Here is a 17,122-nt window from a genome sequence, read left to right as displayed (position 1 = left end):
CTCTTTCATCATTTAATACAAAAGCTTGCAAATGCCATTCCCCAAAGGCTCGACTGCAAAAATACAAAGGAAGAGCCATATTTACAACGAACTAGGGCACTGCCTTACTGTGGCGAAGGGGCTTGCGTAACTCAGTGAAGCCATAAGCTATGCCGTGCAGGGCCACCCAAGACGGACAGGTCATGGCAGAGAGTTCTGACAAAATGTGGTCCACTGGAGAAGGAAATGGCAACCCACTCCAGTATTCTTGCCAAGAAAACCCCATGGAACGTATCACAAGGCTAAAAGATATGACGCCGGAAGATGAGCCCCTCAGGTCGGAAGGTGTCCAATATGCTACTGGGGAAGAGATGAGGGTATTTCCAAGTAGCGCCAGAAAGAGTGAAGCGGCTGGGCCAAAGCCGAAAGGACACTCAGCTGTGGATGTGTCTGGCGGTGAAAAGAAAATCCGATGCTGTAAAGAACAATATTGTTTAGGAACCTGGAATGTCAGATCAATGAATCAAGGTAAGCTGGAGGTGGTCAAACATGAGATGGCAAGATTGAACATCAACATCTTGGGAATCAGCGAACTAAAATGGACAGGCATGGGCGAATTTAATTCAGGTGACCATCATATCTACTATTGTGGGCAAGAATCCTTTAGAAGAAATGGAGTAGCACTCATAGTCAACAAAAGGGTGGGAAAAGCAGTACTGGGGTACAATCTTAAAAATGATAGAATGATCTCAGTACGAATCCAAGGCAAACCATTCAACATCACAGTAATTCAAGTCTATGCCCCAACCACTGAGGCCGAAGAAGCTGAGGTTGATCGGTTCTATGAAGACCTACAACACCTTCTAGAACTAACACCAAAAAAAGATGTCCTCTTCATCATAGGGGATTGGAATGCTAAAGTAGAAAGTCAAGAAATCACCGGGATAACAGGCAGGCATGGCCTTGGTGTACAAAATGAAGCAGGACAAAAGCTAATAGAGTTTTGCCAAGAGAACACGCTGATCATAGCAAACACTCTTTTCCAACAGCACAAGAGGCGACTCTACACATGGACGTCACCAGATGGTCAATATCGAAATCAGATTGATTATGTCCTTTGCAGCCAAAGATGGAGAAGCTCCATACAGTCAGTAAAAACAAGACCTGGAGCTGACTGTGGCTCAGATCATGAGCTGCTTCTTGCAAAATTTCGGCTTAAATTGAAGAACGTCGGGAAAACCACTAAACCGTTCAGGTATGACCTAAATCATATCCCTGATGAATATACAGTGGAGGTAAGGAATAGATTTCAGGGATTAGACCTGATAGACAGAGTGCCTGAGGAACTATGGACGGAGCTCCGTAACATTGTTCAGGAGGCAGCAACGAAATCCATCCCAAAGAAAAAGAAATGCAAGAAAGCCAAGTGGCTGTCTGATGAGGCTTTACAAGTAGCTCACAAAAGAAGGGAAGCGAAAAGCAAGGGAGAAAGGGGAAGATATACCCAACTGAATGCAGAGTTCCAGAGAATAGCAAGGAGAGACCAGAAGGCCTTCTTAAATGAACAATGCAAAGAAATCGAGGAAAATAACAGAATGGGAAAGACTAGAGATCTCTTCAAGAAAATTGGAGATCTCAAGGGTACGTTTTGTGCAAAGACGGGCATGATAAAGGACAAAGAAGGCAGGGACCTAACAGAAGCAGATGAGATTAAGAAGAGGTGGCAAGAATACACAGACGAACTATACAGGAAAGATCTGAATGTCCCTGATAGCCATGATAGTGCGGTCACTGAACTTGAGCCGGACATCCTCGAGAGTGAAGTCAAGTGGACCTTAGGAAGCATTAGTAACAACAAAGCTAGCGGAGATGACAGTCTCCCAGCTGAGCTATTTAAAATCCTAAAAGATGATGCTGTTAAAGTGCTGCATTCAATATGCCAACAAATCTGGAACACTCAACAGTGGCCACAAGACTGGAAAAGGTCAGTTTACATTCCAATTCCAAAGAAGGGCAACGCCAAAGAGTGTTCAAACTACTGCACAATTGCGCTCATTTCACATGCCAGCAAGGTGATGCTCAAAATCCTACAAGCTAGGCTTCAGCAGTATGCGAACTGAGAACTACCGGAAGTACAAGGTGGGTTTAGAAGAGGCAGAGGAACTAGAGATCAAATCGCCAACATTCGCTGCATCATGGAGAAAGCAAGAGAATTCCAGAAAAACGTCTATTTCTTCTTCATTGACTACGCTAAAGCCTTTGATTGTGTGGATCACAACAAACTGTGGCAAATTCTTAAAGTGATGGGAGTACCAGACCACCTTACCTGTCTCCTGAGAAAACTGTACGAGGGTCAAGAAGCAACAGTAAGAACCAGACATGGAACAACCGATTGGTTCAAAATTGGGAAAGGAGTACGACAAGGCTGCATATTGTCACCCTGCTTATTTAACTTATATGCAGAGTACATCATGAGAAATGCCGGGTTGGATGAATCAGAGGTCGGAATTAAGATTGCCGGGAGAATTATCAACAACCTCCGATATGCAGACGATACCACCCTAATGGCAGAAAGCGAAGAGGATCTCAAGAGCCTCTTGTTGAGGGTGAAAGAGGAGAGTGCAAAAGCTGGTTTGAAACTCAACATTAAAAAAACTAAGATCATGTCATCTGGCCCTATCACTTCCTGGCATATAGAAGGGGAAGAAATGGAAGCAGTGACAGATTTTACTTTCTTGGGCTCCAAGATCACCACAGATGGTGACTGTAGCCATGAAATTAAAAGACGCTTGCTCCTTGGGAGGAAAGCTATGGCAAACCTAGAAAGCATAGTAAGAAGCAGAGACATCACCTTGCCGACAAAGGTCCGTCTAATCAAAGCTATGGTTTTCCCAGTAGTAATGTATGGCTGTGAGAGCTGGACTATAAGGAAGGCTGAGCGCCAAAGAATTGATGCTTTTGAACTGTGGTGCTGGAGAAGACTCTTACGAGTCCCCTGGACTGCAAGGAGGTCAAATCAGTCCATCCTAAAGGAAATCAACCCTGACTGCTCATTGGAAGGACAGATAATGAAGCTGAAGCTCCAATATTTTGGCCACCTAATGCGAAGAGAAAACTCCCTGGAAAAGACCCTGATGCTGGGAAAGACTGAAGACAACAGGAGAAGGGGACAGCAGAGGATGAGATGGCTAGATAGCATCACGGATGCAATGAATATGAACTTGAGCACGCTCCGGGAGAGAGCGCAGGACAGGAAGGCCTGGCGTGCTATGGTCCATGGGGTCACGAAGAGTCGGACACGACTGAACGACTGAACAACAACAACAAGGGCAAAAAAAAGGGAGAGATTTGTGTCTTATACAATTCTGTGCTTGCACAGCAAGCCCACAAACAGACAAGATACTTGACAAGTGCTGGACCATGAACAGGATTAGTTCTCCACTCAAATAAGTTTGGGGTGACTTTAGCATGCAAAACATAGCTGTGCGAAGGAGAAAGGCCAAACAAAATAACATCATAAGGAGATCCATGCTGGATCAGACCAAAGGTCCATCTGGTCCAGCATTCTGTTCACACAGTGGACAACCAGCTGCCTCCGAGAAACCAACAAGTAGGACAGGAGTGCAACAGCACCTTCCTACCCATGTTCCCCAGCAACTGGTGTACATAGGCATACTGCCTCTGATGCTGGAGGCAGCATATAGCCCAGTAGCATATGCCCCCCCCCCATGAAGCGGGGTAAAGCCCCCGCCTCAGGTGGCAGAGCAGGAGGAGTGACTAATTGCGTGCTCCCCGCCCCCACCATGAGGAGGATCTGCCACTGCACTCTGCTACTGCCGCCACTGCTGTGTGCCGCCCCACCCCCCCACATCTGCTGCCAGCACTGCTCGCTCTGCGGATCCTTTCAGAGAGAACCAGCGAGTGGCTGAGCTCTCTGAAGAGCTGTGTTGGCTGGAAAAGCCCAGTTGCCTGGCTCCGAGGAGTCCTTCCTTAGAGCCAGGCCTTGTGGGAGGAGGGATGTCTCTAGAGATCGCCTGCAGTGCAGATCATCTGCAGGGACATCCCTGGACACAGAGACCGGGCCAGTGGGGGGGAGGTGGAGAGAGACAGATCTGGCAGGTGGGTAGGGAGGGAGACGGATGCAGGGGAAGGAGGCGGAGGCAGCAATGGTGGCTGGTGGCGGCGGCAAAAGAGTTTGTGCTGGCGCTGATATAGCCATTATGACTAGTATCCACTGATAGCCTTACCATTAGAATTAGAATTGGCCTAATCCCCTTTTAAAGCCATCCGAGTTGGCGACTATCACTGCGTCTTGTGGCAGCTAATCCCATGGTTTAATTCTGCGCAGCGTGAAGTAGTTTTTCCTCCTATCCTGAATCTCCCACCATTCAGCTTCATGGGATGACCCCACTGGGTGCTAGTATTATGACAGAGAGAGAAAAATGTCTCCCTTCTCACTTTCTATATACCACGTGGGACTGATTCTTCAGTTACGTCTAACAAAATTCATTTTAGAGGGGGGAAACCCTGCATTTTCTTCTACCCCACCTACTGTAAATTTGAGATCCACCACATGTAGTTTTTATGAATTAGGAAAGCTGTGGTAATAGGAATTACATAGCTCATTTCTCTCTGCAGTGCCTGATAATGGGACCATTAGTATTCTGCTACTAGAGTTGCTGAAGTGGCCTTTTAAATTTTACAGTCTGTTTCTGGAAGATGCATTTAGCTGAGTCTGTGCAGCTAGCTTTCTTCCATCAGACAATGCAAGTGGGATTTTTAGCTAACCAGAGCAATGGATTGGATCCAGAGGTGCCCTTTGGCATGCAGAAGGTGTCTTCCATAGCAAAAGGGCTGGTATACATGTCGTGAAATAGCAGGGGTGGTGGGGAACCTGTGGCTGCCCAGATGTTGGACTACAAGTCCGATCATCCCTGACCATTGGGCATGCTGGCTGGGGCTAATGGGAATTGGGGTCTAACAACATCTGAAGGGCCACAGTTCCCCCACTCCCACTCTGTAATACAGCATTGACTGAAAAGTGAAACTAAATTCAAAGGTGTCCTTCTGATTTTAAAATAACATGTACAAGGAGAAGTACAAGAATTGCAATAGATCAACATACCTATTATAGCATTGCAGAGACTCTTGTGCAAACACACACACACAGCAGCTCTTGCAGAAAGGTTTGTGGAAGAACATTGGTGACTATTTTCCTTTCAGTTTCCGTGCTTTGAATCTAGTCCCTTTGTTTCAATGTTAAAAGTTTTTTTTCAGTATTTGGCAAGAACATCATGCATTTTAGGCACTATATAACTAAATAAATTAAATGGTTGCCTTTAATTTTTGGAACGTTGTTGTATAATTATCTGTATTCTGTAATTTGAAATACACATACCTCCAGGTCTCCAGAGATATTGGCTCCAGCAAGAATGCCGGTAGCTGCAGGGAAAAAAATGGCAAACACAGAGAAAAATCCTTCGTCACCTCTGAATTCTGGTCCAAAGTTTTCTGCAAATATTGAAGCTGCAAAAGCAAAAGAAAGGAGAAAAATCTATGTGAAGTTTCAAGCCATACGAGAGATTTTAACAGTGATGACTGATAAATATATATATAAAGGAGCCCTCTGCCAGTCTCCATATTGGAGAACACACCTAGAGGAGCATGACCAAGAATGCTTACTCAAACACTTGCCTTGATAATTGAAAAAGCCTCGTGCCCTTTTTTCAGTATTGCTTGGAATGACGGTCCCAATGAAGAAATTTATGATAGCAACAAGAAGGATAATTAGAAGAACAACTTGGGCCTATAAAGGAATCGGGGAGAGAATATTTTTGCAGTAGTCTTGCTTTCTGTATTTATTTTTAATTTCTATTTATAAGGCATTTGGGAGCTTTAACGTTCCAAGGTGGCATGATATTTGTAGTATTCTGAAAAGTTGTGGGCCTTAATCCAGAGAATGTTTGTCACATTTAAGTTCCATTAATTTCAATAGACCCTAAGCACGAGTAACCTTCTCAGGCACATGGCATTTGTGATACACTGCTGCCTGTTCCATTTCACAGATAGTGGACAACTGGGAAATGGCAATTTGCCCCAAGTTCATACCATAAGTATGTGTTAGAGGTGGGATTGGAACCTATATCCTCCCATTAATTTTTGCACTCTATGCATTCCTGAATACAAAATGCATACATCCCTATCAAATACGTGTGCATTTTTCTCTGTGTGTGTATATTTTCTATCATGTTTCATTTACTGGGCACAGGTCTGTTTGTGTGTATTTGAAAAATGTAGAAAAATGTAATATGCATGTGACTGTAATGGATAGGACACGTGTACCTTTTGTATGTGTACCTGCGTAAAAATCAAATGAGAATGGGCTCTCATATCCAAGGGTAATTATGTGCAACAAACCACCTTGGCTTCTACAACACCCTCTTGTGTATCCATCTTCTTTAAACACTTATAACATTAAAAATGTTTTACCTTCGCTTCCCATTCCATACCAGCCACAGAAATGCCCAAAAGAAGTACTACAGTTATGGCACCTATTATCCTAATGTCGTTGGTTGCATCTACCATTATTGCGTTACTGCTCTGGGAAGAAAAGAGGAAGAAATGATTAAGGATATACTTTCTGCAAGATAGCTTTGGCAGCCACATAAAATAGAAGGGAATGACTAAAGAGGGATTCTTCACATTCCATGGGCAATGAGCCCTGAGTTTCACATTTCTTATGCTGGCTGGGCCTCAGTCGTCAAGGTTATTGACTGGCTAATTAGAACCCTAATTCCCTTTAGTAATTTTGAAACTCATACAGCTCTGTAAGAAACATTTCCTCAACCTGGTAGTAGTGAAGGGAAAGCTTATAAATTAGAATTTATGATACATTTAAGGAGTTCCAATTCATGAATAAGGTTGCCACTTAATGCATTTATTAGACCTATGATCATTACATATAAAAAGTTATTAAACAAGGTTCCCGGGCTTAAGCATCATACTTACCTTGAGGAGCTCCACAACTGTTTCTGCAAACCCAACAACATACATGGCTACTGCCACAGCATTGGCAAAGGCAAAGATGAGACCAATGGAGCCTCCAAACTCAGGTCCCAAACTTCTGGAGATGAGGTAATAAGCTCCACCTGTCAGCACAGCGAAGGGTTGTTTTTAGCATATGAAAAGAGGTGCCCTTGACATGTTGCTGACTCCTACATGTGATCCAAGAGTGAACCAGGATCTCTTGCTCAGTTGCAGAGAGTGCAACTCTTGTATTGTGCATATCTGTATGTGAATGGAGAGTGTATCTTTTGGATTATAGGCTGCTTCACTGTCATCCCTAGAACATTGCTCCCCTACACAACTGTAGCTCAAGCCATCAGGCTGGCTGTACATAAACCTCCTTTACTCTCAGAGCCCACATGCAACTTTCTAGGGAAAAGAGCTCTTCTGTGATAAACTATTATTAAAACCAGTGATTTGGCTAGAAGCATGAATGCTCCTAAGAAAAAATCCCTTGAAATGTAGGGAATACAAAAGATTTCCCCATCTGTCTTCTCTAAATGTTCCATCCAGAATTTCAATATGTGAATTGTTCCTCACAGGGGCTCTCTATACTCTTGATGGAATTGCCAAATCATGGAGTTTTGGAAAGTGTCGAATGACCAAATAGATGAAGCTCTTGGCTGCCAGCCTGCAAAACAGGACCATCTCCTACTGTCAGTCCATGCAATCCAACTTACAGTATAGCACAACGATGGGTGCACTGGTGAAAGGCACCAACAGAATAAACAGCTACTGATGATTTAACTATGTAAGTTCACAGCCCCACTGAAATAGGAACCACCAGCCTCCTCTGGTGAGCACCTTCCTGAAAACCTCAAAGAGAGGCAATTCTACAACTCCCCCAAAACAACTTGTTCTAGAGAGTTGTGAACATTGTCCTCAAATTTAATCAAAATGTGCCTTTCTGTATTGCAAACTAATTTGACTACTAGTTGAAGTAGATATGGTAAAAATTATTCATTCATCTGGAAAGTGTCAGCACCCATTAATCTTCTCTAAACTAATTAACATTGGCTGGATAGTCCTGACTGCGTCTAACATGGTGGCATCCTCCTTCTATCCAAGATGGCTCAGATCAGTTCTTATAACATTGTAGTTTTGTACTGATATATTTGGCTTGATTGATTCAACACAGTTATGGTTCTCCAGAAATATGAGTATTCTCCATTCAAGCATGAAATTGACTCACCTCCTCTTACCACTCCATTTGTGCATATGGCAGACATGGAGATACCTGTTAAAGTTGTAACTACCACACTCAGGCAAATAACTACGACTCCAAGACCTGAAAAAATCCCAAAAAAGATGTTTGATCCAAATACCTTGGTCATATCATTTGTGCTAAAATCCTCTATCAGGAAGCCACCATCATTCATGAAGAGGAAAGGGGGCCAACCGGATCTGTAAATACCTGGAATGCACTCTAAGTCATCAGACATAAAGAAAATACCTGTAAGGCACTGGACAGTGGTGCTGCATGCACCTCAGGACTAATTGACCATATCTTCAGGACATTTTGTGTAGATAAGCGTCAAGAGGGTGAGAAACAAGTTGATTGACGATCTTCATTCAGTATTTAAAGGCAAACAGATGTGGTTCTTCGTGTCCAATCCATCCAATTAGGAAACAACCTGCAATGTTCTCAATGTGATTTTTTTTTTTTTTTAATTAGAGGGGGGAAAGTATCTCCAAGAAAAAGTTGATTCTGTTCTTCCATCAGTCTGGAACCTTCATGAACTGAACTGAACTAGACATTTTGATTCACAAGAAGGTTATGAATCAATTGCAAATTACTGATACTTTTGATTTTATGACTCACCTTCTGGTTCCTTTGGTTCTACTGCGCAGTGTGATATTATTTTAGGGTAAGGAATTATTGACTGTTTAATAGTAAGACAATACACGGGAAACAGTTTTTGGGTTTTTTTAACATTGAGAGAATTGAGGAAGGAAACACCCTAAAGATTTTTACCTCCACGGACAAAACCATTAGTTGCTATTGCAGAAGTTGATAAGCCAGTAATGGAGGTGACCATGGTGGCAAGAAGGATTATGATAACTCCAAGACCTGCCAGCAATGAAAAGATTAACAATGTAACTTGTGATCCATAACTCTCAATAAAGTAGCATTTCAAACTAGAATCCAGACTCTGTTTTTCTTGGCAAGACCTCGTTATCACTACTGATACATGAATCCCTGTTGTCTCTCTCCACCTCATTTTTATTTGTGTTACCTATAAGGCTATATAAGCCATTTGGTGGTAGTGATCCGGTCCCCTTAATGTTTTATATAGAACCTGCCTCACTGTGGTTAAAATAACTATACTGTAATAGAAAGGAGGAGGAGGAGCAGTGGAAGCTGAAGTATTTGTAACTGTATTTGTTCACATTCATCTCTTGCTCTTCTCATTTCTTTATTATCTATCCTAAGTGTGGGAGAAACATGTACATCTCCAGATGTTGTTGGCTGCCAGTTCACAGCAGCCAGCATAGACAGGGATAATGGGAGCTATAGTCCAGCAACATCTGGACAGCCACAGGCTCCCCATCCCTCTTCATTTGTTGACTCCACCATCAACATTTAGATTGTAAGCTGCTTGTGGACTTATCTTTTTGCTCAGAGAGGCAGTGTGGTGTAGTGGTTAGAGTGTTGGACTGAGACTCGGGAGAGCTGAGTTCTAGTCTTCACTCGGCCATGAAGCTCATTGGGTGACTTTGGGCCAGTCAGCAACTCTCAGCCTAACCTACCTCACAGGGTTGTTGTGAGGATAAAATGGAAAAGAGGAGGATCATGTAAGTCACCTGGGTTTCCTTGCAGGTGGGATATAAATGTAATAATAAAAATAAAAATGTTATTCGGCAACATACCATGTTCATTGATGGCAATTTAATAATGCTTAATAATGTTATAGTAGTAGTAATATCTCTATAGTGGAATATCCTTCTTCCGAACAGGACAGATCATTTTAGAGAAGCTAGCAAAACAAGATACAGATAAGCAAGAGCTTAATCCAAATGGGGCTTGTGTATTATATCTCTATGTCCAATCCCACCTACAACATTCTTGGACAATCACAAACAGGCATAATGTTTGAATAGGTTGTGAGTGCATTAAGTCCAATGCATGCAAGCCAACCCCCCCCCCCCCCAGCTGCTGCCCACACACACACATACACACAATCTGAGAACTGACCAAGTGATTTTGTACACTGGATTTTTCATGGGAACAACATATTCAGATGTTATACCATATACCATAGAAAGATCATAGAACCATAGAATAGTAGGGTTGGAAGGGGCCTATAAGATCATTGAGTCCAACCCCCTGCTCAATGCAGGAATCCAAGTCAGAGCATCCCTGACAGATGGCTGTCCAGCCTCATCTTGAATGCCTCCAGCGTGGGAGAGCCCACTACCTGCCTAGGGAATTGCTTCCATTTTCGTATTGCTCTAACAGTCAGGAAGTTTTTCCTGATGTTCAGCCGGAATCTGGCTTCCTGTCACTTGAGCCCATTATTCCATGTCCTGCATTCTGGGATGATTGAGAAGAGATCCTGGCCTTCATCTCTGTGACAACCATCAAATTCTTGAAGAGTGCTATCATATCTCCCCTCAGTCTTCTCTTCTCAAGGCTAAATATGCCCAGTTCTTTCAGTCTCTCCTTATAGGGCTTTGTTTCCAGTCCCCTGAGCAACTTTGTTGCCCTCCTCTGAACTCTCTCCAGCTTGTCTGCATCCTTCTTGAAGTGTGATGCCCAGAACTGGACACAGTACTCCAGATAAGGCCTAACCAGTGCTGAGTAGAGGGGGACTAGTACTTGGATTTGGAAGCTATACTTCTATTAATGCAGCCCAAAATACTATTTGCCTTTTTTCAGATGTCTGGGAGTGTTTGAGGCAGGACAGATGCACTTGATGACGAGACACCAAAGAGCAATTTTGTACCACCACCATCATGCCTAGGGTGAAGGTGTGGGGGGGTATCATCTGAAGTTTGATGACTAACAAAACTTTAGAATTAAATGTGAAAAACAGAGCCATTGTAGCTGCTCTTGTTCCAAAGTAATACCAAGCTCTGATTAAAGTTTAAATTAAAACCCCAGTTGTAAGGGCATTAAATAACATTAAAATGAATGACTCTTGCCCATGGCTATTTTCATACCTCGGAACAAAGTAATGCTTCTTGATGATAGCAATAAGTTACTCAACTGCCCTTAAAAAAAGAAACTAATTTTGCATGAAACCCCAGAGCAAAGTCTTGGCAATGTTAAGATGCGGAGTTTTCATGGCAAGGCATATACTTATATGTGCTTCCAGCTGCAAGGCCTCATTTGGTATGCATCATAAAATCGGCAAGCACCCTTTAGTCTGGCGCAGTGCCCGGTACAAACATGTAAGGCTGCATAGATCATGGGCAAAACGTCTCTCCTCCATTTATTTCAGCAAGTTTCCTGCCTCTCCATTTTTTCTCTATAGCAAAAATTATTTTTAAATCACTCTAATTACACAGAAAACTTCCAAAGAATTCAGAGACAAATCCAGAAAATCCCTATTTCAACAAAAGGCCCTTGAACCTTCATCTAGATAGCCTGGCCACTGTGCAAACGGAATGCTGGGCAAAATAGGCCTTTGAGCTGATCCGGCATGGCTCTTCTTACGTTCTTATGTTTATCCTTAATCAGACATGCTTGAGGCTAGAAAGTGGAATTTGGGAAACTGGACTGGGCTTGCACCTTGATCTCCATCCTATCCATCACGAATAGGAAGTCTGAATTTACGGGACCTCTGCATAGTTTTGGGGTGTGGGGGGGGAGTGTGTCAAACTAATAGGCCATATGACGCCTGTGCATAGCAGTCCACATCTGAACTGAACTGCAGGCTGACTGTGAAAAAAGGCAGTGAGGAAATCACTCTTATTAAAGATAAGAGGTTTACTTTTTTCATTTTATCTCTACCTGCGCCTCTGCTTGTGTGTTATGGAACTGAAGCAAGGAGCTCGTGTGTGGAAATCACACACGATTTCCAAATTCCAAATTCTTGGAATTTGAGGCTCCATTTGTACAGTCATTAGCCATAATCATGACACCGACAGCTGATGTTCATGTTCAGAAAATGCAGAATTCATATGTGCTCATAGCTTTTGGAAAATTCTGGGGGAGGGAAATGTGTAGAGCCTCATCCAGTCAATGTCTTCTACCATGAGCTCACAGTCTAGCATGCATTCAAATCTTTCTGGTACCTAGGTAAACCTTCTACTCTCTGTAAGAAACATTGAGTTTGAGCGCTGTTCCAATTGACAGATTCACAATACCATGTTTTTGCATTTCTTACCCTGAAGTCAATTCATTTTAACCCAGAGTACTTGTCAGCTGATTGCACATCATAGGAACAGCTAAACTACACATCGCCTAGAGAAAAGGAGAGGTCACATCTGGGGTCCTAGTTCCACATGAGTAAAATGTAGTGTGTACATTCCCTAAGGTATCAACAAATCTCAAAAGAGCATTTAGGTGAAGCCTTCATTTTATCAGGAAGCTTGTATCAATTATTTTACACTTATTTTTTAAAAAAAGTTTAGGCCCCATTTTAGGATACAAAACCAAGCCATCTTAATTAGTTATCAAAGCGATGTTTAAAGTGCACTCAGGGATGGCCCTACCATTAGGCAGAGTGAGGTGATCACCTCAGGTGGCAGATGCTGGGAGTAAGCAGTTAGCAGCCCCCTGGCTGTTCCTCCTGGACTCCCTGGCTGTTCCTCTCTGTTGGACAACGTCACAGTATATGCTACACAAATTGCCTTGTGCCTCCTAAACTAGCCTGCTGCCTCAGGTGCAGTTGTGGATCCTATCCCAGCACCAGTGTTGAAGTAAGTTTCAGTTGCCAGTCCAGCTGGCTTCTGTACATGGAATGTCTTGGGACAGCCTTGCACTCTCAGTGGTTTGGGAATGATTGTTTGTGGGGCGGGGGAGTTAATTTTGGAAGTGTATGGACCTGTGGCATGATTCTTTATTTTGCTGAATGTGAAAATCAGTTGTTGGTGACAGGAAAAAGGGTGAGGTACACACTGCATCAACTCCTCATCCTATTTTCTGTGATAGAAAATAGTAAGAGGGGTTAATAATGAGCTGGTGTGGATACCTTTTAAACATCAGGGACTGTCACTTACTGATTGTAGTTCTGGAATCCCAGATTTTCTGTTCATTAAAAATGAACGTACGAACATAAGAAGAGCTGTGGGGATCAGACCCAGGGTCCATCTAGTCCAGCGTTCTGTTCACACAGTAGCCAACCAGCTGCCCACGGGAAACCCACAAGCAACAGCACCAGTACTTTAGTTATACCTTTTAGCAATGTTCTACAAGTTATCTTGTAGAAATTAGTTACACAAAGGCAAAGTGTAACCTTGCATTGCATAAAGAAGTAGACCCCACTAAAATCATCGCCATCATCATCACCATCATCTGGTGATGGTGGTTCTGTATTAGGAGCTCACTTTAAAATGTCCCATTGTACTTTCTGCAATTGCAGTTCAAACAGTGTTTTGAATTCAGTGAAATATGCATTGGTTCATATAATAACACTGATGCCAAGGGCAGCTTTCCTCCTGGGTTGAAAAGCATCTGTGGTGGGATGACATTCACTGGGACCACTGTGCAGGGGGAGTTAACCTGCCTCCTCATGTGCTACAGTCCTGATCCTGATCAGCCACTCCTGCCCCAGCTATTATTTTTAAGTAAAAACAAGACATGTTAAATGCATACATGCAATGAACTTATAATCTAGTTTGGCCCTCTGTTGTGTATAACACTTGTTTAAACTGGTTAGAACTGATCTGTTTCCTTGGGTACATGCTCTCAGCTGGTTAGTACAGGAAGGGGACTAAGCACTTTAATTGTTAATAGTTATACTAGTATAAATATAGACATTTTGGGTGTCAGTGAACTGAAATGGACTGCAATGGGCCACTTCACATCAAATGACCACCAGATCTATTACTGTGGACAAGAGGACCACAGAAGAAATGGAGTAGCCTTCATAATTAATAATAAAGTGGCTAAAGCAGTGCTTGGATACAATCCAAAAAATGACAGAATGATCTCAATTCGAATTCAGGGTAAGCCATTGAACAGTGATCCAAATATACACCCCAACCACAGATGCTGAAGAAGCAGAAGTAGATCAGTTCTATGAGGATCTGCAGCACCTACTGGATAATATGCCAAAAAAAGATGTTATTTTCATTACAGGAGACTGGAATGCTAAGGTGAGTAGTCAAACGACACCCGGAATTACAGGCAAGCATGGTCTGGGAGAACAAAGTGAAGCAGGACATAGCCTGATAGAATTTTGCCAAGACAACTCACTGTGCATAACAAACACTCTCTTCCGACAACCTAAGAGATGACTTTATACATGGACTTCACCAGACGGTCGACACTGAAATCAGATTGACTACATCCTTTGTAGCCAAAGGTGGCAGACATCTATGCAGTTGGTAAAAACAAGACCTGGAGCTGATTGTAGTTCAGATCACAAACTTCTTATTGCACAATTTAGAATCAGACTCAAGAGAATAGGGAAGACCCACAGATCGGTTAGATATGAGCTCACTAATATTCCTAATGAATATGCAGTGGAGGTGAAGAATAGATTTAAGGGACTAGATTTAGTAGACAGGGTCCCGGAAGAACTATGGACAGAAGTTCGCAACAGTGTTCAGGAGGCGGCAACAAAAAACGTCCCAAAGAAAACCAAGAAGGCAAGATGGCTGTCTGCTGAGACGCTGGAAGCAGCCCAAGAAAGAAGGAAAGCAAAAGGCAACAGTGATCGGGGGAGATATGCCCAATTAAATGCAGAATTCCAGAGGTCAGCCAGAAAAGATAAGGAATTATTTTTAAACAAGCAATGCGCGGAAGCGGAAGAAGATAATAGAATAGGAAGGACAAGAGACCTCTTCCAGAAAATTAGAAACATCGGAGGTAAATTCCAGGCAAAAATGGGTATGATCAAAAACAAAGATGGCAAGGGCCTAACAGAAGCAGAAGAGAGCAAGAAAAGGTGGCAAGAATATATGGAAGATCTGTATAGGAAGGATAATAATATCGGGGATAGATTTGATGGTGTGGTCAGTGAGCTAGAGCCAGACATCCTGAAGAGTGAGGTTGAATGGGCCTTAAGAAGCATTGCTAATAACAAGGCAGCAGGAGACGACGGTATCCCAGCTGAACCATTTAAAATCTTGCAAGATGCTGCTGTCAAGGTGATGCATGCCATATGCCAGCAAATTTGGAAAACACAAGAATGGCCAACAGATTGGAAAAAATCAACCTATATCCCCCTACCAAAAAAGGGAAGCACCAAAGAATGTTCAAACTATCGAACACTGGCATTTATTTCACATGCCAGTAAGGTAATGCTCAAGATCTTGCAAGGTAGACTCCAGCAATTCATGGAACGAGAATTGCCAGATGTGCAAGCTGGGTTTAGAAAAGGCAGAGGAACTAGAGACCAAATGGCCAATATCCGCTGGATAATGGAGAAAGCCAGGGAGTTTCAGAAAAACATCTATTTCTGCTTTATTGACTATTCTAAAGCCTTTGACTGTGTGGATCATAACAAATTGTGGCAAGTTCTTGATGGTATGGGGATACCAAGTCATCTTGTCTGCCTCCTTAGGAATCTGTATAACGACCAAGTAGCAACGGTAAGAACAGACCACGGAACAATGGACTGGTTTAAGATTGGGAAAGGAGTACGGCAGGGTTGTATACTCTCACCCTACCTATTCAACCTGTATGCAGAACACATCATGCGACGTGCTGGGCTTGATGAAGCCAAGGCTGGAGTTAAAATCGCTGGAAGAAACATTAACAATCTCCGATACGCAGATGATACCACTCGCTTTCAGATGGCTGAAAGCGAGGAGGAGCTGAGGAACCTCATGACGAAGGTGAAAGAAGAAAGTGCAAAAGCTGGGTTGCAGTTAAACCTCAAAAAAACCAAGATTATGGCAACCAGCTTGATTGATAACTGGCAAACAGAGGGAGAAAATGTGTAGGCAGTGACAGATTTTGTCTTTCTGGGTGCAAAGATTACTGCAGACACTGACTACAGCCAGGAAATCAGAAGACTTTTTTTCTTGGGAGGACAGCAATGACAAATCTTGATAAAATAGTGAAGAGCAGAGACATCACACTGACAACAAAGGTCCGCATAGTTAAAGCAATGGTATTCCCCGTAGTAACCTATGGCTGCGAGATGGACCATAAGGAAGGCTGAGCAAAGGAAGAGAGATGCTTTTGAACTGTGGTGCTGGAGGAAAATTCTAAGAGTGCCTTGGACTGCAAGAAGATCAAACCAGTCCATACTCCTGGAAATAAAGCCAGACTGCACACTTGAGGGAATGATATTACAAGCAAAACTGAAGTACTTTGGCCACATAATGAGAAGACAGGATACCCTGGAGAAGATGCTGATGCTAGGGAAAGTGGAAGGCAAAAGGAAGAGGGGCCGACTAAGGGCAAAGTGGATGGATGATATTTTGGAGGTGACGGACTAGACCTTGGGGGAGCTGGGGGGAGCGACGGCCGACAGGAAGCTCCGGCGTGGGCTGGTGCATGAAGTCACGAAGAGTCGGAAGCGACTGACCGAATAAACAACAACAATACTAGTATAGATTAGACTTGGAGTAGACTTCAGTTTAAATGTTGCTTTTCCACATAAAGGAAATTGTGTTTAAAGTGGCTTGTTGGTTTTCCTTTTAATGCAAACATGCCAGCATGGAACTATGCTATAGACCAGTGGATTTAAAACTGTGTATCTTCAGGGTACTCCTTCTGTATTGACATCTGTTATCTGTCACAGGAAGCCCTGACAAGGTTCCAAGGAATCGCACTGATATAATCTATTTCTCACAAGGAGCAGATGAGTAGTAAACCTGTTTCTGGACTGTACCACCCTGTGTGTGTGTTAGTGATGTATGGATTTTGTCAAATCTGTTCCATCCGGGTTTTGTGGATTGTCATCCGCTCATTGACGGAATTGGATTTTTCCCAATTTCCTGAATTTGCACAAAT

At 42.9% G+C, this 17,122-nt stretch overlaps 1 protein-coding gene and 1 long non-coding RNA gene across 6 annotated transcripts in view; one reads left to right on the top strand and one right to left on the bottom strand.

Moving 5' to 3' along the window:
* Window positions 1–17,122, top strand: part of LOC146337119 (uncharacterized) — an 88,241-nt gene that overhangs the window by 60,914 nt on the left and 10,205 nt on the right. Inside the window, exon 6 of one of the 4 annotated variants that reach the window (XR_014785356.1) lies at window positions 5,384–10,020. The exons of the other annotated variants lie outside the window; for them this stretch is intronic. This is a non-coding gene — a long non-coding RNA (uncharacterized LOC146337119). Of the gene's footprint in view, window positions 1–5,383; window positions 10,021–17,122 lie in introns of those variants that run through there. 4 annotated transcript variants of the gene reach the window in all.
* Window positions 1–17,122, bottom strand: part of SLC12A1 (solute carrier family 12 member 1) — a 64,249-nt gene that overhangs the window by 42,089 nt on the left and 5,038 nt on the right. Inside the window, exons 4-8 of one of the 2 annotated variants that reach the window (XM_084817112.1) lie at window positions 9,020–9,115; window positions 6,988–7,127; window positions 6,469–6,579; window positions 5,674–5,785; window positions 5,378–5,505 (exon numbers count right to left, since the gene is read on the bottom strand). In XM_084817112.1, coding sequence (XP_084673238.1) covers window positions 5,378–5,505; window positions 5,674–5,785; window positions 6,469–6,579; window positions 6,988–7,127; window positions 9,020–9,115 — 587 coding nt within the window. Of the gene's footprint in view, window positions 1–5,377; window positions 5,506–5,673; window positions 5,786–6,468; window positions 6,580–6,987; window positions 7,128–8,236; window positions 8,333–9,019; window positions 9,116–17,122 lie in introns of both variants that reach the window. The other variant, XM_084817113.1, reaches the window with a different exon arrangement.

The sequence above is a fragment of the Heloderma suspectum genome, chromosome 11, assembly GCF_057233095.1.
Source record: "Heloderma suspectum isolate Gila_16-S chromosome 11, 16-S_ref, whole genome shotgun sequence".
In the NCBI taxonomy this organism is placed as follows: Eukaryota; Metazoa; Chordata; class Lepidosauria; order Squamata; family Helodermatidae; genus Heloderma; species Heloderma suspectum.
The sequence above is the reverse complement of the archived record's forward strand: the minus strand, read 5'-3'. Positions and strand labels throughout refer to the sequence as shown.